The sequence below is a fragment of the Pleurodeles waltl genome, chromosome 5, assembly GCF_031143425.1.
Source record: "Pleurodeles waltl isolate 20211129_DDA chromosome 5, aPleWal1.hap1.20221129, whole genome shotgun sequence".
Taxonomy (NCBI): Eukaryota; Metazoa; Chordata; class Amphibia; order Caudata; family Salamandridae; genus Pleurodeles; species Pleurodeles waltl.
In genome coordinates this window covers 1592497425-1592518449 of record NC_090444.1, presented here as the reverse complement: position 1 = coordinate 1592518449, position 21025 = coordinate 1592497425, and the positions used below count along the sequence as shown (strand labels likewise).

Here is a 21025-nt window from a genome sequence, read left to right as displayed (position 1 = left end):
CAGCTTTCACCAGAAGAAGCAAGCTGCTCAGGTAAGAATTGATACACAGCTGGTGGACAGACGGAGCTTGAAAGTCCCTCATGCGCTGAGCTGTAGCGATTGCACTAAGGAATGTTGTTTTTAACATCAGGAGAAACGGAACAACTATGCCGCAGTTCAAATGGGGCTCACAAGAGAAAGGTGAGAACTTAATTCAGGTCACACTGCAGCATCACAAATGGTGTTGGTGGGAACATATGAGTTAGCCCTTTCATCTCTTTTCAGATCATAAGCAATCTGAAAAGAGATGACTGATCAGGTAGGCATAAAAAACTGAAAGAGGTGATAAGCAACCTATAACTGTTGCAACAACAAAGCCTTGCTCGGCTAAAGAAAGACAAAAAGCAGGATGTCAGCTAACTGCACCTGTAAAGGCTGAATGTGGCAGAAGGAACACCATGCGATAAAAGTCTCAAAACATCCCACTTAAACAGTTTGGGTGGGGGGAGGCCCGGAGGTCAAAATTACACTAGCTACTCCATGAGGAAGGCTGACCGTGCAGGACCATGCCCTGCTGCTGCAACAGTATATACCCTTCCACATGGACAGCCAGAGCGGGAGACAAATGCTTATGGGCAGAAGTTCCAGAAACCACACTCTGCTCAACCAGTCAGGATCCTCTATAGTGATTTGGGCCCCACCTTTCTTGATCTTCTTAAGAACTCTAGGCAGGAGAAAGAGAAGCAGGAAGGCATTCAGGAGTCACAAGCTCTGATTCAGATGAAAGGTGTCTCCAAGAGAGACGTACCTTGGGAACTACAACAAAAGTTTGGATATTGAACGTCCTCTGTGGTAGCGAAAAGATCGAGCTAAGGATCTCCCCATAAATGGAAGATGCCCTGTGCCACCTCTTAGTGCAGCTGCCATGTGTGATCGGCTAGCAATCTAGGTTGAGTTTATCATCCATGGTATTTAAAAGTCCTGCTAGATTATGTGTGCTCATGGAAATACTCTAAGCGTTCAGCAACTTCTAAAGATGGAGGGCCTCCTGCTATAGGGCCTACGTACCCAGTCTTCCTTGTTTGTCGCATTACCACCTGATGGTCATTTTGTTTGTGAGAACTTGTAACCCATTCTCTCTTGGTTTTTGGGAGTAAAGGTTTCAGTGCCAAGTAAACCGATCACAACTTCTGTAGGCTAATATGGAAACGGGCTTCCGCCATAGACTACAATCCTCTGATCTCCACCTCTACAGAATGACCACCCCAACCCAGCAATGATGCATCCGCCATAACCATCTTCTCTGGGTGGGGAAGGGAGAGGGGTCTGCCATCAGTCCAGTTGGGGTCTAGCAGCCACCACTGCAGGTCTGGAGTCTCCTTCAACACCTAGATGGAATCCGAAAGGTTCCCTTGGTGCTGAGCCCACTGAGACTTCAAATCTCACTGCCTAGCCCACGTGTCACTTGCTGTGATTCGCAAGCCAACAAGCCCCTCCCACTGAGATGCAGGTGAAAGGTCAAAATATTGGGATCAGAGGGTGAATGTCCTGAATTGTTTGAGGAGGAAGGAAGGCTAAAAAAAGCATCATGTCCAGCATGTTTTCAAAGATGAGGAGCCATTGTGAAGGACTTGGGTATGATTTTGGCATGTTTATGCAAAAATACAACAATGTCAACAGGTTGGCTGTCGTCTAGAAGTGGTTTATTATAGTTTGAGGCAAGCTGGCATTCAGCAACCAGTTGTTGAGGTACGGGAAGACTCATATACCCAACCTCTTCTGACTGGCAGTGACCACCACCATCACCAACTGTGAACACCGAAGGTGCACGGCTTAGGCCGAAGGGGAGAACCAAAAACAAAGTATTTGTGGTCTACTTGAAGCTGCAGGGAACATCTGTGAGACTGCAGGACAGGAATGTGGAAGTATGTGTCCTGCGGATCTAGCACCACCATCCAGTGTCCTGGATCCAGGGCAGACAAAACTCGGGTCAGGGAGAGTATTTTGAACTTGTCCTCCCAAAGGAACATGTTCAGAGGGAAAAGATCTAGAATGGTATGGAGATCATCATCCTTTTTTTGGTGGAAGAAAATGACAGGACTGATTACAGATGCCAGCACCCTCTCTATGACTCCTTGGGACAAAAGAGCTTAAACGTCTCCTTGAAGGAGGGCTGGCAGGCCGGATCTCTGAACTCTGCTTCAAAAGGCTTGGGAGGCCTATTGCTGTTGAGGCATACCTTAATTGTTCCATCTCCTTCCAAAACCTCAAAAGGAGGGAAACTGCTGGGAAAACTGTTGTACTGGCTGTCACAGCCAGAGAGAGCTTGCCACCGCTTTGCTGTCCTTGAAAAACAGTCTAGCGCTAGTCTGCTGTCTCCAAAAAGACGTGTGCCATCTAATGGCCTGTCCATTAGTGACTGTTGGACGTCACTCAAAAATCGGATGGAGCAGATCCAAGCCTGGTGCTGAACTACCACACCATTCCTGACTGCTGTACGCGGATAGTCCGTAGTGTCCAGGCCTGATCTTATGGAAAGTTCACCACGTCTTGGTCATCCTGTATGAATTTCTGAAGGTTAGGCTGAATGTCATTTGTGACCATTGACAAGATATCGTCCACCATGTCCCATAACGCATGTGAGTATCTCCCCAGGAGACAGCTGATATTGACTAATCTTATGGTAAGGCTAGCCAAGGAAAACATTCACAAACGGCTCCATGGGTTTGGACTATCTGTGGGGTTGTCAAGAACGTACTGGGGTTCAAATGGGTGTTGGAGGTTTGTACCACTAGACTTTCTGGAGGAATGGGGAAAGAGGAAGTCAAGATCCCCGAGGCAGGCCTGTGCCACCTTGCAATTTGTGTGTTCATTGGATGGCAAGATCTTGGCTTCCCCCTGGTGCCCAATATCATGTCTGTGAGAGCCTTGTTGAAGGGGAGGCAGAGCTCCTGAGTAGTCTTTCCTGGGTTAACACATTTGTCTTGACCTTAGTGGGGGGAGTTCTAAAATGCCTGCTGCTATACTTGTAAGAATGGGGTTGGAGGCAAACTCTTGTGTAGCCACAGTAGTTAAATAGTGACTGGAGGCCAGAGTCAAGCAATGTGTCTAAACCATAGGTTTCCGTTGTCATATAAGTTAATGGTACCCTCATCATTGACTCATGGGTTGTTGCAGAAGCAACTGTGGATCGGAGTCTGGATATGAACAAGATTTATGCAATGTCGATAGAAGTCGCTCTGGGTTTGCTTACGAGTCCAAAAAGAAAAGTTGCTCCCACTCAGGCATCAGTCAGGTGCTAGCATCGCGCTCTGGGCCACAGCGCCAGAGCGAGTATCGACATTAAGCCTGAAGCTGGGACTGGTCTTGGTCTGCCGACTGTGCCTCTGGATCTCCACCCGACTGGAGGCCACCTCAGATTCTTAGGGCCTGAAGATGAGTTAGAGGGATCTGGTAGGGTACCAAAGATTCGGACTAGAGCCTTCTTGCATTCCCTTATCAGCTGCAACATTGCCATGGTGACAATGAAATCAGGTCAAATTGGGAGGAGGGGAGGAACTGGTTCCGGGATGGGAAACACACTTTGTGGCTTGGAGATATAAAGGGCATCCCACAATACCAAATGGTGAGAGTGACGGGATGTCGGGAAGTTACATTGGGATTTCTTATCTTCTTTGGTCTTTTTTGACTTACCACTACATCTCTACTTCGATGACTAGCATTCATGAGATTGGCCCTGGGAGCAGGAGCACATCTGTGGACTCGATTGGGAATTGGTTTTCTTCGATTTCCATTGATGTTCTGTGAAAACTTGGCCTTGCCATCCAAGATGGCCTTTGGATTAATTCGGGCATATTTTTACATGAGGCAAATCAAGCTTGGAGCCCAGACACCAGACACAGACCTTGTGAGGGTCAATCACTGACATCTGTTTCTGGCAGCCCTTGGACTGTTTGAACCCTGTGGTTTTTTGGAGGGACCATGTCCCTTGCACGCTGGAAACTATTTTGGAGAAAACTCTGTCAGGTCTGACTGGCATGAGCGAACAAGCTCCAGATCAGCATCAGACACAGAAAGACAAAAAACTGATGTCAGCACACAGAGGTGAAGCAGGTATAGTGGCCCAGTGTCACATTTGAGGTGGGACAGACCCAACATGGAGCTACATGATACTAGCTACCGACATGTGAGGGAGATGCTATGAAAATCTTCCAGATCCAGTCTGAGACCTGGGGAAATTCACAAGGTGAGGAAACTGAGGTTAGAAGTACCCATCAGAAAATTGGATATAAGTCAGCAATACAAGTAACACATACCTTGCTCTGCTCCCCTTATCTGACTGCAGTGCTGAACACTATGAGAAGGGTGGGGGGCATAGGCAGAAACCTGGCATCAAAAGCAGCACAAATGAGAAGGAGGAGGTGGAGTACCAGACTCCACATGAAGTTCCAACACTAGATCACTGAGGATATGCACAGTCTTCAAAAATAATTAGAAAACAGCCTGGGAGTTACATCACAATCTACAGACCGCACCATCCATGGGGATGAGAGGACAGGATTAGTGAATCTTCAGTAATCTCACTTTTTTTTTCCAAATTCTCAAGCAGTGAGATTACAGAGACTTCCCAACTCCATGATACCCTGTCACATGAAGGCTAAAAATGAGAATCAGAGAGATCAGAAGACTCTGCTCCCGATGTCAGCTGTGGAACCCAGTTCCCGAGGCAGTATTAACATTTGTGGTAAGGAGTCAGGCACTGTCTGAGCAAAAGAGGATGGGGTTGGAGCTCAGATGTACGCCATTAGAATTCACAGTACGAGGCGTGGTCTCAAAGCACTGACACCTCAGTCAGTGAGCAATACACTGCACTGCAGTAAGGACTGAGATGCAAGATGGATTAGACCAGAGTCCTTACTTGTGTCAGTCATGATCGGTAGGGAAGAGGCCCAACAATCTTGTGAAGCAGCTACCACTGTCCCTTTTTAAAGGACGAGCTCAAGCCCCGCACTCAATGCCAGAGCTCTCTAAATCCCAGTAATTTGGGTGAAAAGACAAGCTGCAACATTTTTAGCACCAAACAGGTTAGAGACTGGTGTGCACAGGAACAGACATTATACACTTGTGTTCCTTTCCTTCAGCAGGATGTTTGGGAAAATATGAAGCTGTTTAAATAGCGTGTAAATTCATGACGATGGCAAGCATTCAGTTTGTATTTTAAAATGGAAGATATTCTGCCTGCACTTACCAGAGGCACTTGTTTTGCTCCCAGACGAAAGTTGTCCCAAGCTGCTATCAGAGGTATTCACCCCTTCATGTTTAGAGAATGGCAAACCACCATGCAGAAGATTCTCCAATTCACTTTCCCATTCTGAACCACTGGTGCTGCTGTCAATCTAAAGGAAAAAAAAAAAAATGAAGTTTCTTGGGCTAGCTGTTCGTAGTTTTGGGTATTACACATGGCCGCAAGTAACGGGTCTTCTGAAATAGGTACAAAAATTCAGGAAAAAAGTTCATAATGGTTTAACACTGCGTTAATTTTTACAAATCTACCAGATTTTCTGGAACATGCTTTTCATTTGTCCGGTCCACTTTTGACCATGGATTGCTCTCTCTGCTTCCACATATTCCTATCCCGGCAGATCCTCGGACATGAGGGGCAGACTGGGAGCCAAAAACAGCCCATGCAAATTGTGCCATGCGCGCACAATATTCAGAGAATGAACACAGCAAGCGAGCTTTTTCATCGCAAGGTGGGTTTAAAGTGGATTAAGCCACCATTCTTAAGATACGTCTGATAAAGTAAAATGCATCCGTCCCTCCTTACACACCCTTATAGTGTGTGCACTAACCTAAGTGTTCCGGCTTGGGTTTCTGTACACTGAAGGATAACCTACTCTTGCACTCCATTTTCACAAAGAGTGCAGTTTGGTCACTTTCTGGCTCTACCGGGTAACTGAGTATAAGAAGAACAAGTAGTGGATGTGGTTGAATGGTACTTGCAGAAGTTAGCATCCAGAGACATGTATGAATCCCAACTTTACCACTTTACTTAAACTTTGTGAGGAAGAGACTGGAGGCAAATCTCTTACCAGTGCACACTATACAAATATGTCCCTAAGAAGGAAACCACAATGCGCGTAAACTTCTCTCCCATAACTAAGTCTACAGGTGCCTCGTACATCTCAAGCAAAATGTTAAACATGAAAAAGTGGAGGACTTTAGGTAAAATAAAAAAATAAAAATTGGCCCCAATTCCAAGAATTGTGGAACTGGACAGGCACTGTTCTTTACAATGGGTTGGGATATTTTTCGGACATAGTACATCCCTCATCTCAAGGTTTCGTGGCTAGAGTGGGGCACAACTTGTGGAATCAAGTTTCTGCAAGTTTTGCCTTTTTTACGGGCCCTTTTCCAAGTTTTTCCCAACAAAATCTGTGAAGGGAAAACTGCAAAGGTCTGAATATTCAGAATTATGATCCTTCTGTAAACTTACGTACTCGGAATTGGTGCCTTATGATATTGTGACAGCAAAAATAATGATTGTATTCTACCAGTGACTGATCTATTTAATGGCAGTATTACACCCAAACCAGCCTGTCAGTCTGCTCTCTGTCAGATTTCAACTGCTATTGGGTGCCATCATCCGCTACCCATTTGGCATTTGCCTTTCCCTAAGCTGGTCTTAAAACACAAGTATTCCCCTGCAACTGACATACACAGACAACATTGGAAGTTGAAGCATTTGGGAACTGGAATTTCAGATTCAGACAAGGTGGAAAAGCACTTACGTTTGCAAAGAAACAATGCAACTGGCAATCGCATGAAAAATGCACAGGATGTACGAGTGTGTACAGCAAGCATAATGAATATACATTCAATGCCGTAATGCCCGTCTCTCTCATTATATCTTACTCTTTCTAGTCCCTTTCCTTTTTCTTTCTCAGGATGTCCCTCTTCAATTTGTTCTCTGCAAAAGCTCCTTTTCCGTCTGTTTTTCTTTTTTTTTTTGCATGTCCATTCAACTGTGGAGGGACCTATAGGAACCAATACCAGGTTTTCGACCCAGGCTGCTACCCGTTCCTCCCATGGGGAAAGGTACAAAAGAAAAAAGAAATCCCCTAGAAAAAGAATATAGGGGGGGGGGGGGCTGATGCGAGGTTCTGAAGCTCTGCGCCGACAGCCTTTATCATGCAGTGTTCAGGGTTCGCCAAGTGGGCCCCCCAGTGACAGTGGCCCCCTAGGCAGGGACCGGCACTCAGAAGGGGGCATGACGGGCTCTGCAGGGAGCACTGGAGGTGCAGGGCTTGGGGCCACTGCAGCCTTGCGGTGTTGCCAAGTTGGTGACAGTCCTGAGATAGACCGCGGGCCCAGTGACTGAGGCGTCCCTTCTCATCCCCAAGTCAGCCGGAATGGTGAGCAGAGACAGGTCGGGCCTGTGGGGCTGGCGAGACACAGGCGGAGACCCTGCCTGGCCCCCAGGAGAGCCCGCGATGGGGGACTAGAGCGGTAGCAAGCACCTGCATCATACCACTGCAAATGGTGAGCTGGCTTTCTGGGCGACTACAATTAGAAGAGCAGCCCTGCAAGACATGAGACTGCAGGTGTGATGGCAGGGGCTACTACAGGACCACGAACAGAGGCAGTGAGGTCTCTGGACCCGAGGAGGCCCCCCGATGGCGTTTGGGAAACTAAATATTGCCTCAGCTCTGCCAGTGGAAAGCGTGTGGGGAGAGCTGCAACGGCAGGTGAGCTGTGAAAGGAGTTGAGGGGGCCAGTAGGCCCGGAGGTGTCCCCCTGCTAGAACAGTGCTCTTCCAAGGACGAGGGTGCCCAGTACAGCAGTGATGCCTCAGTGGGCACCTGCAGGTCCCTGATGGATTGGCAGGGTAGCTGACCCATCAGTAGGGGAAAGTCACGGTGTGACAGAATGTGACAGAAGTGACGGTGAGCCCCAGTGGGGTGGCAGCAGCAATCCAGTGCACGATACAAAGGAGGCGAGCAATGGGTGGCAATGGGTGCTCTGAGGGCTAGGGGGTGGCTGTATCTTGAGACTTGGCTGTTGTGGTGATGCGGTCTTTCCCTCTGAGGACTGAGTAGTTGGTGGGGGGGGGGTGGCTGGACCGCAGCAGTGAACCTCAGTGTCTGGTGGCTTCTGGGCTTCAGGCTCGGATAGCAGTGCTATGAAGACACCGTGACTGGTGACATCGGACACATTGATATGCACTAAAGTGATGCATCAGGGTTCCCCGCCAGGGGCGAGGCAGGACCAGGTAGCCCCACAAGTTGGTTGATCAGAGCCCAACAGACCTTAGCTTAGAGGCTCACACAGCTGGAGACACCAAAGGCTGCAGTAGAAAATAAAACTGACTCTGTTGCTCTGGAACTAGGACTCCTCCGAGCAGACCACAAAAAGCTGGTTGACAGGGTGGGTGAGAGAGAATCCACTGTGGCGCAACTACAACCTGCTACCAGGGACCATGAGAAACAGGCTCAATCCCTTCAGCAATTGGTGGCACACTTACAAGAGATGATGGAAGACGCGGAGGGGCGGTCCTGATGCAACAATGTGCAAATGGCGGGTCTACCAGAGCGTGCAGAAGGCCCAAGTGCGGAACTGTACATAGAGGACTGGTTGCTGAAGATGGTCATTGAGGGCAAGGCATCCAGGCTATTAATGGTGGAAAGAGCCCATAGGGTGCCAGGGGACCCGCTGCGACTGGGAATCCTTCCCAAGAGTGGGTGTAGTAAGGCTCCTTAACTCGTGCAACAGGGACAACATCCTGCAGTGCGCCTGCACGCACAGGCCTTGGCAAATGGAGGGGCGCAACAGGGACAACATCCTGCAGTGTGCCTGCACGCACAGGCCTTGGCAAGTGGAGGGGCGGGTGAACAGTGAACATATACCCAGATTATACTCAAGCAGTCCAATGCCAACGAGAGTCTTTCATAGCAGTGAAATGATAGCTATGCACTTTGAACTTAAAGTATGCACTTCTCTTCCCAGCCAGACTGTGGATTATAGACCAAAACTGCTCTCACTTTGGATCCACCTGTCAAGGGTCGGATCGGAGCCACCTGGCTGTTGAGGCCTTCTTTTTCCCCCCTCCTGGGCTGCACACAAGGGATATGCGGGCAACCTCGGGAGCCTGCGGGAAGGTGCCAGAGATTGAGCAACATGAGCTGCCCCCCTCCCAAGGAAACCCAGAAACTGATGCAAAGAATGGGAGCCCTGATTGTGCAGAATTCGCGGATCCTCGAGAACTGCTGCTACAGGTGTGTCAAGCTTTGGTCCCTACTGTAGTACTACCCCAGGTGGGGCCATGAGGCGTCTGAGCACACCCCTTCTTAGGCTTGTTAGAGAGAAGCAGCCACGGAAAATGAGGTAGGCGGTAACCTAGCGCCTATAACCGGAGTCTAAGCCTGGCTGAAGGAGAATTTTAGGGTCCCTGAGATAACACTGGACTGGCCCCTGTACTGTCTGCTTTTACAGAGTGTGGGGGTGCTGCTGGCTGGGGAGGACGTTTGGCCCATCACAGGTCTGAAAGTTTGAGAGCGTCTGTTGGGATGATGCCCCTGTGACCTGGTGACTTTCATCTTGCCAAACATGAGGGGGGAGACCATTCGGCCTGGATACTCCGAGTGGTGCCTCTGCAGCTGTCAACCAGATTTCCACCCCCCCCATGGCTCCAGCCAAATACCAGAACTCCTAATCCCCTCTTCATCTTCTGCCATATTTTGATGATCTGCATTACATTCTGGAGTGGAACCAGGGGGCATTGAAGCGATGGGAAAGCCAAAAGCCAAACCTTCTGAGGCATCACCTACTATCCGTTAACATTCTCCCCGCTAACTGGAGAACCCACGGAACCAGAGTGCCCAGAGACCTTCTTACAGTCAGACTTCGACAAAGTCCTTGCATCCATAGCTACCCTACAGCAGGACATTAGTGCAGTTTTTGTGGGGCTACATCTGCTTCAGGTGAAGCACTGTAAATTGGCAGCGTCAAAGTACTAGAAACTTCCATTGGGGGACATACAACCTGAACAAAACAAACTGAAGCACAAGATCGAAGTTTTAGTGGCAAGAGTGCGCACACTGGAAAGCTGTGCAGAGGAAGCAAAAGGGCACAACCGCCATAATAACATTAGGGTAGTGGGGCTACCAGAGGGGGCAGAGGGTCCTAACATTATAAAGTATCTGGAACAATGGCTTAAATCTGAAGTGGTATCGAATTACCTTACCCCCTTTTTTGTGCTGGAAAGGGCCTATAGGGTCCGAGCCCGCCCACTAACCCCGGGTCGCCTGCCCCACCCACTGGTAGCCCGACTGCTCCACTATTGTTACAGGAATATATTACAGGACACGGGTGGATGGCCCTTATACAGTGGAGAATGGCAAAGTCTCAATCTTTCTGGACTTTACAGTGGCTGTTCAGGCGCAACGTGCTTCTTTTCTGGCTGTCACGAAGGTTCTCTGCGATGAAGGGCTGCAATATTCATTGATGTTGTGGAGCTTAGCCAGAAACATCCTAGATGGCGCAACCCATTTTTGCGACAACCTGGGATTCTTTAGAAGCATACGGAAATGCCTCAACACTCCCCGCGGTCCGTTCCCAGTCAAGTCATTCTAAACCCAGAAAAAAAAGCACAGGAGGCTCAAGCTGGGAGGTCTCTCAAGAAACCATCTGTAAGGAAAGGCCTCCTTGGCATGGTTACCCCCTGACTTTTTGCCTTTGCTGATGCCAAGTTATGATTTGAAAATGTGCTGGGACCCTGCTAACCAGGCCCCAGCACCAGTGTTCTTTCCCTAAACTGTACCTTTGTCTCCAAAACTGGCACAACCCTGGCACCCAGGTAAGTCCCTTGTAACTGGTACCCCTGGTACCAAGGGCCCTGATGCAGGAAGGTCTCTAAGGGCTGCAGCGTGTCTTATGCCACCCTGGGGACCCCTCACTCAGCACATACACACTGCTTGCCAGCTTGTGTGTGCTGGTGGGGAGAAAATAACTAAGGCGACATGGCACTCCCCTCAGAGTGCCATGCCAACCTCACACTGCCTATGGCCTAGATAAGTCACCCCTTTAGCAGGCCTTACAGCCCTAAGGCAGGGTGCACTATACCACAGGTGAGGGCATAGGTGCATGAGCACTAAGCCCCTACAGTGTCTAAGCAAAACCTTAGACATTGTAAGTGCAGGGTAGCCATAAGAGTATATGGTCTGGGAGTCTGTCAAATACGAACTCCACAGCACCATAATGGCTACACTGAAAACTGGGAAGTTTGGTATCAAACTTCTCAGCACAATAAATGCACACTGATGCCAGTGTGCACTTTATTGTAAAAATACACCCAGAGGGCATCTTAGAGATGCCCCCTGAAAACATATCCGACTCCAGTGTGGGCTGACTAGTTTTTGCCAGCCTGTGGCACACCAGACAGGTTGCTGGCCACATGGGGAGAGTGCCTTTGTCACTCTGTGGCCAGGAACAAAGCCTACACTGGGTGGAGGTGCTTCTCACCTCCCACTGCAGGAACTGTAACACCTGGCAGTGAGCCTAAAAGGCTCACCCCCTTTGTTACAGTGCCACAGGGCATCCCTGCTAGTGGAGATGCCCACCCCTCCGGCCACTGCCCCCACATTTGGCGGCAAGGCTGGAGGAGATAATGAGAAAAACCAGGAGGAGTCACTCCCCAGTCAAGACAGCCCCTAAGGTGTCCTAAGCTGAGGTGACTCTTACTTTTAGAAATCCTCCATCTTGCAGATGGAGGATTCCCCCAATAGGATTAGGGATGTGCCCCCTCCCCACAGGGAGGAGGCACAAAGAGGGTGTAGCCACCCTCAGGACCAGTAGCCATTGGCTACTGCCCTCCCAGACCTAAACACACCCCTAAATTGAGTATGTAGGGGCTCCCAGAACCGAGGAAGATAGATTCCTGCAACCTAAAGAAGAAGAAGGACTGCTGACCTGAAGCCCTGCAGTGAAGACGGAGACGACAACTGATTTGGCCCCAGCCCCACCAGCCTGTCTCCCTACTTCGAAGAAAACTGCAACAGCGACGCATCCAACAGGGTCCAGCGACCTTTGAAGCCTCAGAGGACTACCCTGCATCTAAAGGACCAAGAAGCTCCAGAGAACAGCGGCCCTGTTCAACAAACTGCAACTTTCTGCAACAAAGAAGCAACTTTAAAGACCCCACGTTTCCCGCCGGAAGTGTGAGACTTTCCACTCTGCACCCGACGCCCCCGGCTCGACCTGCGGAAAACTAACACTTCAGGGAGGACTCCCCGGCGACTGCGAGCCTGTGAGTAGCCAGAGTTGACCCCCCTGAGCCCCACAGTGACGCCTGCAGAGGAAATCCAGAGGCTTCCCCTGACAGCGACTGCCTGTAACAAGGAACCCGACGGCTGGAACTGGCACTGCACCCGCAGCCCCCAGGACCTGAAGGAACCGAACTCCAATGCAGGAGCGATCCCCAGGCGACCCTCTGCTTAACCCAGGTGGTGGCTACCCCAAGGAGCCCCCCCTGTGCCTGCCTGCATCGTTGAAGAGACCCCCGGGTCTCCCCATTTATTCCTATTGAAAACCCGACACCTGTTTGCACTCAGCACCCGGCCGCCCCGTGCCGCTGACAGTGTACTTTCTGTGCCTTCTTGTGTCCCCCCCGGTGCCCTACAAAACCCCCCTGGTGTGCCCACTGAAGTCGCGGGTACTTACCTGTTGGCAGACTGGAACCGGGGCACCCCTATTTCCATTGAAGCATATGCGTTTTGGGCACCACTTTGACCACTGCACCTGACCGGCCTTGAGCTGCTGGTGTGGTAACTTTGGGGTTGCCTTGAACCCCCAACGGTGGGCTACCTTGGACCCAACTTTGAACCCTGTAAGTGTTTTACTTACCTGGGAACTTAACATTTACTTACCTCCCCCAGGAACTGTTGATTTTTGCACTGTGTCCACTTTTAAAATAGCTTATTGCCATTTTTGTCAAAACTGTACATGCTATTGTGATTATTCAAAGTTCCTAGAATACCTTAGTGACATACCATTCATTTTAAGTATTGTTTGTAAATCTTGAACCTGTGGTTCTTAAAATATATTTTTCTATATAAAAACTATTGGCCTGGAATTGTCTTTGAGTGTGTGTTCCTCATTTATTGCCTGTGTGTGTACAACAAATGCTTAACACTACCCTCTGATAAGCCTACTGCTCGACCACACTACCACAAAATAGAGCATTAGAATTATCTCTTTTTGCCACTATCTTACCTCTAAGGGGAATCCTTGGACTCTGTGCATGCTATTTCTTACTTTGAAATAGTATATACAGAGCCAACTTCTGCCGCTGAGGGAAATGTTTCCCTGAACCCCGCTGCCACCCGCAACACTAGGACTGCCGCTCAGGAGCACCTAGCCCCGAAGACAACCCCAATGGAACCAACAGTAGATCTTATCACCCATTTCTTTCATACAACCCCACCCCCCAACCCCACAGGGGCCGCCACCGGGGTCACCCAGCGCTCACTGCCTACGCCCACCAATTGCTATCCCACCAGCAAAGAGGAGGAACACCCCCTCGGGCAGCCCCCGTTGAAGCAAGCCAACCGCCCCTGCATGGTCAGTGTGCTTCAAATTGAAAATGCAGGTCTTATTCCTGCCCAAGGTTGAACAGTGCCTCCGAGAGCGAATCTACGCATCACCAGCTGTCTCACAACTCATTTTTCAACACCGATATTATGGAACTCCAGAGGGAGGTTCTCTGAAGTTGAGCAAGGCACCGCAAAGTCCTAGGACATATTCAGATAATAACTGCACAGATTCACCAACAGGTAACACTCCAGGTCTCCTTCCAGATTAGATCTACGGAGTTACTGGCAGCTAGTTTGTTTAGGACTGGGGTATCTGATCTGAACCAAGACCTGGGGGACCTCGCCCAGCATCCTTTCTTCATTACCTGGAAACCGAAATCGAAAGAGCACTGAAGTTCACCTCAAAGCTGTTTAGAAACCCAGAAGAAACCAGGCAACCCTCCTCTGGTACTCAAGACTTCAACAGGATGGAGGACCTTCAACTGACCTCCATCAGTGCAGCTCAAAACTCCATGGCTAGAGCACTTATTTGGCAATCCACTAAAATGGAGTTGCGCCTCAACCACCTCCAATCGATCACACAGTGCCTTGTGGACTTGCGCTCCAAGATAGACCACATTGAGAACACAATTTGCTGCAGCCAAGAAGAGTGGTCATACACCTACTGATGCGCAGCCATTATAGACAAGTGGGAAACACTTTCTGAAGTCGTAGCCAAACTTGCTGCATCAATCAGGGCAAAGCAGGTTCTTCCACAGTTAGTAGCACGCCCGCCCATGGCAACCAAAGTTTGGAGGCCGAAAAATCAGAAGTTCCACAGAAGGTTCACATCTCAACTCAATAATACATTTAAAAGACAACCTACTGCCAGTTTCAGGTATCCACTGTCACCCCTCACAAAACAACTCCCTCTCTGTTCTTAAGGAATCAAGTTCTCGCATTAGCACTCAGTCCACAGGCACAGAAACCATGGACCCCACAGCAAGATGAGTCACTCTCCAGGAGGGCCAAGAAAAAGCTAAGAAAGCAAAACTAAAGGACAACAGTGAAAAGAGTGGCATCTTTGTTAATCACTCAGACCCAGACTCCACCAGTAGAAAATGGTCCTACCCAGTTGTATCCGATCTTCAACTCAAGGCCGGGCTCTAACCTCCTAACAGCCTCTGCAGCTAGGGGGCCCAATGCAAAAACTATTTAATCTCCGAAGCCCACAAAGGCAGGGCATGCCATTGAATAAACAAGTTGGACCCCTGGGAACATACCACCCCCATTGACAAGAATGATGAGGGTGGATGCCATTACCCAGACCGCACTTACGTGTGAGTCAAGCACAAACTCTAGCACAAGCAACATCCAAGGCCCCATAATCAGTGCTTAATTTGAGCCGGTGGTTTCTGGTGCTCGGCACGGGCACCTCAATGTCAATACCATCGCTTGTGACAGTCAGCCATGAAGTGGCACTCTTTGGCTGTTTTAGAGGTGACCATAACATCAGTTAATTATTAATTCAAGATACATTAAAACTACTGTTACCTGCCGCCCAAGCTATTCTTATAGCTCTGGGGAAGGGGGAGGGGGAGGGAGAGGGCTCGGGGGGAAGGCGGGTGGAAAAGTCTGAATTGTCACACTTTTAGGAGTGTGATTGTCAGTAGTTAGGTTGTCACTGTCATTGTCAGCATGGCAGGACCAATGTGTGGTGCAAAATGCAGTGGCCTCCTGACGAGAGACCTGACACTTATGTTTTTAACAAATAAGGCACTGCCCATAATGACGTCTGCACCAACTCTCTTATAGCCCTATGCCACACAAACTTCTGATCCTACTCAAAACTCGCCCCAGTAGTCAAGGTTCCGAGCTCCGCCGTATTCTGCACCTCCTAGGTAAACCGCGCTCAAGCCATGGAACCAGTGTTACAAAGGGCGTGGGGGTCCCAGCATCCTAGAGATAGTACTAACCCCTAGATACCACATCAAAGGACAACACATCCCAAACAGGGGCAACATCCTGCATTTACTAAAGCATATACCATCTCTGGCCCACATCTGATCAGAAGACCTTGCCTGGGTCAGGTTCATGAGCCTCCCCGGTGATTCTCATGGGAGTCGACAATGACAGGAGTCCACCAACAACCTCACCAGGCCACCATGTTCAAGGAAGCACCTCCTTTGGCAAAATGGGGGATAAACATCAAACCCCCCCCCCCAATCGTAGAAGCATCCACATGTTCTCATTTCCCCCACTCAAAAGAAGGGAGTCCATTCCGTTCTACTTGGTACACGCAATAATCCCCAGGGCTGTAGAAACCTAGCTGAGCTCAAGCCTTCCAATGTCTTTAGAATCACACGCACACAGGACTACAGAGCTGTGCACCCTTGCGACTCCATGGCTGACATAAAACACAGATACTTGTTTCTGTTCAACAGCTCTCCACAGTGGTATTCCTAGCATTGTTAGCAGGAGGACACAAGTCAAACACATTGGGGAGGCACGCCCCTGTTCACACAATTATTTCTTGGATCGTGGTAGGCCTCAAGAAACTCATTGAGGCAGACTCCGCCCCCAAATACCTTTACAATGAGACATACTATGTCTTCAGGAAACTCGGACCACCAACACAACACCCCTTACAGGATACTACAAAATCCACACCCCAGCAACAAAGCACAACACCTTTGGCCGGCCATCCGGCAGAATTACCATCTTTATCAAATATGCTCGAAAAATAGAGGCCACCCAAATACATACTAATTCACCTGCAGTCCAAGCATCACTCAAAGGGATGAAGGGCAAACTTCAGTGAGTTCGGCTGCTTCTATGTCAACCCCACTCCGCACAAGAAAAAACAGGCTCTGAACTTGCTTGCATCCAAAAATTGTAGATTGCTAAACACTCCCCCATAATTGCTGGGGACTTCCAAAAAACAAATCTGTGTAAGCTCCTAAAAAACTCCAGGCCCCCTACCGAAGCTGCACCCCTCCACAGCCTCTTTGACAGTTACAGACTACTCTCTGCCCAATTTTTTAAAGAAGCAAACAATCCACAATAGCAACCTCTCCCAACCTATACGAACCTATCTACCATTGATTACATCTTTGTCAGTGAACTGTTGTCCCCCAAGCTTTGCAACTTTGAAGTCAACAACAGGGGCAAGAGCGATCACAGGCCCCTGTACGCTGTCTTGCAGCTAGTCGTTAAATCCTCTCCGCAGCTATTGTCACTTGGGGAACGCACTCCGGAAGTATGCCACAAGGTGCTCCTTAGAAACAAATGGTCAGCGAATCTTGGCGTAGACCTACTCACATGGATTGCAAAAACAGAGGCAGACTACAAATCACCTAGCAGAACTACCCAACAGGAGCACTGGGAGGCACTCATAGCTTCAACAGGCACTGGGGAGAGGCTCAGGGATCCACCTGAGAAGGGACCCCTCCCCTTAATTTCTCCACTAGGCACTACAACAAAGGAGCTTCTTGAAAGTAAGTGCAGTCATTGAAGGGCCCTGAAGGCCAGAGGGGTATGCCGCAAAATTAAAGGTCAATTGATCTAAGCCCCTAGATCAGCCCTTAGACGGACTGTCTGGCAACAAAGAACCAAGAGAATGAAAGCAGAATGGCTAAAGATCTTCATTCTTCTAAAAGAGAAGAGCCCCTCTCGCCTCTGGAAGTACATAAACAATCTCAGTAACTTCTCTCAGAATAATGAGTAGGGAGTGGTGGAACAGGTGTGGGTCAACTATATTAAGCAGTTGTACACCAAAGATTCAGGCACAGCAACCACATCCTTTCATCCACCACCCGCCCCAGTTTGCCCTATTCAACAAGCCACTTCCATCTCAGAGGACTCAGTAATAGATTCTATCAAGAAAAGGAGGAACAACGGGGCCCCAGCACCAAATGGGTTACCTGCTGCTGTCTTCAAAACTGTACAAGTCTTCTGGACAGGGTTGCTCACACCCCTGTTTAACCACGCTTTTGCCACAGGAGATATTCCGCCCTCATGGAGAGGGTCTATTCTCTTCCCAATTCATAAAAAAGGAGACCGCTCAAACCCGGCAAACTAACAGCTCATAGCCTTATTTGATCTAGAAGCAAAAGCCTATGCCTGAATCTTATTGGAAGAGCTGGAAGCCTGGGCATCAGAGAACAGCATCCTTCCTTTCTTTCAATCCAGCTTCAGGCCTGAAAGCTTCACGACGGACAACATCATGGCACACCTGTCATGCCGAGCCAATCGGCAAAAGCAGCTTCCATTATTTTGCACTTTTGAAGACTGCAATGCGGCTTTTGAATGGGTAGACCGGAGAAGCTATGGGAGAAACTAACTGCATAAGGGATTCCAGCCCAACTCCTAAAGACCATTAAATCCCTGTACCAGTGGACCTGGGTCCAGATAAAAACAAGCCCCACCACAGCCACCTCTAAAGTGCCCACCAACAACAGTCTCAAGCAAGGCTGTGTGTTGGCTCTGCTTCTTTTTAATCTCGACATTGCCGACCTGGGTAAAGCACTGTAAGGCGCAAGTCTAAGAACTCCAAGGCTGGGCAACGTGCACCTCCCAATCCTGCAGTACGCAGATCAGATGACATTGTAATTATGGATCACTCTAGAGTAGTCTTACAGAGAGCCCTTGGCGCTTCACAACTATAACCAAGTGAACGAACTCCTGGTGAACCAGGGAAAGACCAAAATCATTTTTGGCAATAATCCATGCAAGAAATTAGTTCAATGGTAGCGAGGTGACCTAAAAATAGCAACAACCATACAACATAATTAGTTAGGTGTCTGGCTTACCAAAGGGGCGAAGCCGGGGGCCTATCTAAAACACTTCAGAAGTAAGGGGGCCGGGGTCATCCACAGCTTGAAATGCCTAAATGCCTTCTACATAGCCCAACTGCAGAACCAATAATAAAAGTCCTGAGGGCAAAGCTGATCCCAGCCCTAAACTATGGCCACTTAGCTTTCCTGGCACACTGGATACAACCCTCATGAACTTTCAAATCTCAGCCTATAAAAAAATCTTATACGCTCCTCAGCAGGCCAGAAGAGCAAGGTTAACACTGGAGCTAGGCCTCGCAAGCCCGATTCTCGCATGCCTCAGGGACCTAGTTAAATACTACATCAGGACTCTGTGGGCCTCTGAGACCACCCTCAAAGCACAAATTAAAGCAATCTTCAAAGAGGAGGGCTGCCCATGGCAACCACAGCTTGCAATGGGAACCAGCTGTTTGAAAATTGAGAGCAAAAGTTTGCACAATCAGGACATACCATTCTCAGCCTGGAAAAGAGCGGCAAATGGGCAGGTTATAATAAACCTCATACATATGGGACATTGAAAGACTGCCACTGAACCATCCTCAGAGCATTGGACACCTCCTATATTCAGGGGATGGCCCAGCCCTAATTTGAGAAACTCTTTCATCCCAGACATAAAGGAATATTCACATGAGGCTTGTTGCCCTTCCGATTGCAGCCTTTAACCCAGTCTGGGCACCGCATAATGAGGCAACCTTTTGCCGATTATTCAACTACCCCAAAGAATCCTTGCTTCACCTGTTTTGCTGCTGCTCCAAACTCGCCAGCAACTGACACCGTCTGGTAGTTCCACTTTGCCTGACCAGCGGGATCAGACACTGCAGAAAAGTTTTGTATTTGTCCTTCACTTCCAATTCACCGCAGACCCATGCCAGGCTGGGAAAATTCATAGAACCTATTTCATCAGCACTTTTTAGTGTGCAAACAGAGTGAGATCCACTCAGACACCACAGTGCAGCCCTGGACCAGGGCCTTCCTGCCAATACAGCTCAGTTTCTGCCAGGCTGGGAAACCCACAGACTACATTCGATCAGCAACCCCTATCGCAATTATTGGACGCAAACATTCACCTTGCGTGGCAAAGGGATCTGCCCTCCTCCTCCTCTTAGGCCCAGACTCGGCTCTTGTCGTACACCTAAAGTGACATAAGCAAAGTCAGCCTGGCTCTGATCCAGTGCATTGGAACACAAGCACTTTGTCACAATCACTTTGTCCCAATAAGGAATTTTAAATGTTGCTTTCCAATGCTGCTGCTCTAGAGAAACTTTTATAGTCCTGTAGAAAAGTACCCTCTTTTGCCATGACTACCCCCATTTTCTGCCTGATGTCACTGTGCTTGACTGTGCTCACTGGGATCCTGCTAACCAGGACCCCAGTGATTATGCTCTCTCTCCTCTAAATTTGGATGCTGCATACTGGTAACCCAGTATTTCACCCACAATTGGCATACTGGTGCCCCCTTCTAAGTCCCTAGTATATGGTACTTAGGTACCCAGGGCATTGGTGATCCAGGGGTTCCCTATGAGCTGCAGTATACCTTTTGTCACCCATAGGGAGCCCATGCAAAGGCTTCTGAATGACTGCCATTGCAGCCTGCGTGAAAAGGTGCATGCACCCTTTCACTGCCATTTACACTGCACCAGGTCACTTATAACTCACCCCTATAGCAGGCCCTCCAGCCCAGAGGGTAGGGTGCAAACTACCTGTGTGTGAGGGCACTCCTGCACTAACTAGCAGAGTTGCACCCACAACCATTTTCCCGGACTTCATGAGTGCGGGGACCCCATTTTACGTGTGTACTTGACATAGGTCACTACCTATGTCCAGCTACATAATGGTATCAAACATGTAGGAATAATACCGCCATGCTTTTGAAAGCATTGGTTGTATGATTCCATGCACTCTGGGGGTTCCTTAGAGGACCCCAGTATTGCCATTCCAGCCTTCTGAAGTTTTCCAGGCAGCACCAGCTGCTGCCACCTCTCAGGTTTCTGCCCTCCTGTTGCTTGAAAAGCTCAAGCCCAGGAAGGCAGAGCAAAGGATTTCCTTTGGGAGAAGGCTATTACACCCTCTCCCTTTGGAAATAGGTGTTACAGGCTTGGGAGGGGTAGCCGCCCCAAGCCACTGGAAATGTTTTGAAGGGCACATTTGGTGCCCTCCTTGCATCATCCAGTCTACACCGTTTCAGGGACCCTCAGTCCCTACTGTGGCACGAAACTGGACAAAGGAAAGGGAAATGACCACTCCCCTGTCCATCACCTCCCCATGGGTGGTGCTCAGAGCTCCTCCAGAGGGTCCCTGGATTTTGCAACCTTGGATTCCAAGTTGGCAGGGAACCCTGGGAGCATGTGAGTGGCCAGTGCCAGCAAGTGACATCAGAGCCCTCCCCCGATAGGTGCTTACCTGGTTAGGGGACCAATTCCCCTTTCAGGGCTATTTACGGTCCCTCCTTTGGGTAGTTCTTCAGATTTGGATTGCAAGACGTCCAGGAGGAATCCTCTGCATCCTTCACTTCAACTTCTCACTGAAGAAACTGCATCTGGACCCTCCAGGAACTCTACAAACAGCAACAAAGAAGCAAGACACCTTCTGCATCATTGTATCTTCAGGTTCTGCCAGCAACTACAACTGTTTCCCAGTTGTGCA

At 49.1% G+C, this 21025-nt stretch overlaps 1 protein-coding gene across 3 annotated transcripts in view; it reads right to left on the bottom strand.

Moving 5' to 3' along the window:
• The window catches only part of TAF1B (TATA-box binding protein associated factor, RNA polymerase I subunit B), a 638950-nt gene that overhangs the window by 535100 nt on the left and 82825 nt on the right, over positions 1 to 21025 (bottom strand). For all 3 annotated transcript variants that reach the window (XM_069235908.1, XM_069235910.1, XM_069235909.1), the window contains one exon: positions 5228 to 5375. In XM_069235908.1, the coding sequence (XP_069092009.1) occupies positions 5228 to 5375 (148 nt within the window). The remainder of the gene's footprint in view (positions 1 to 5227; positions 5376 to 21025) is intronic.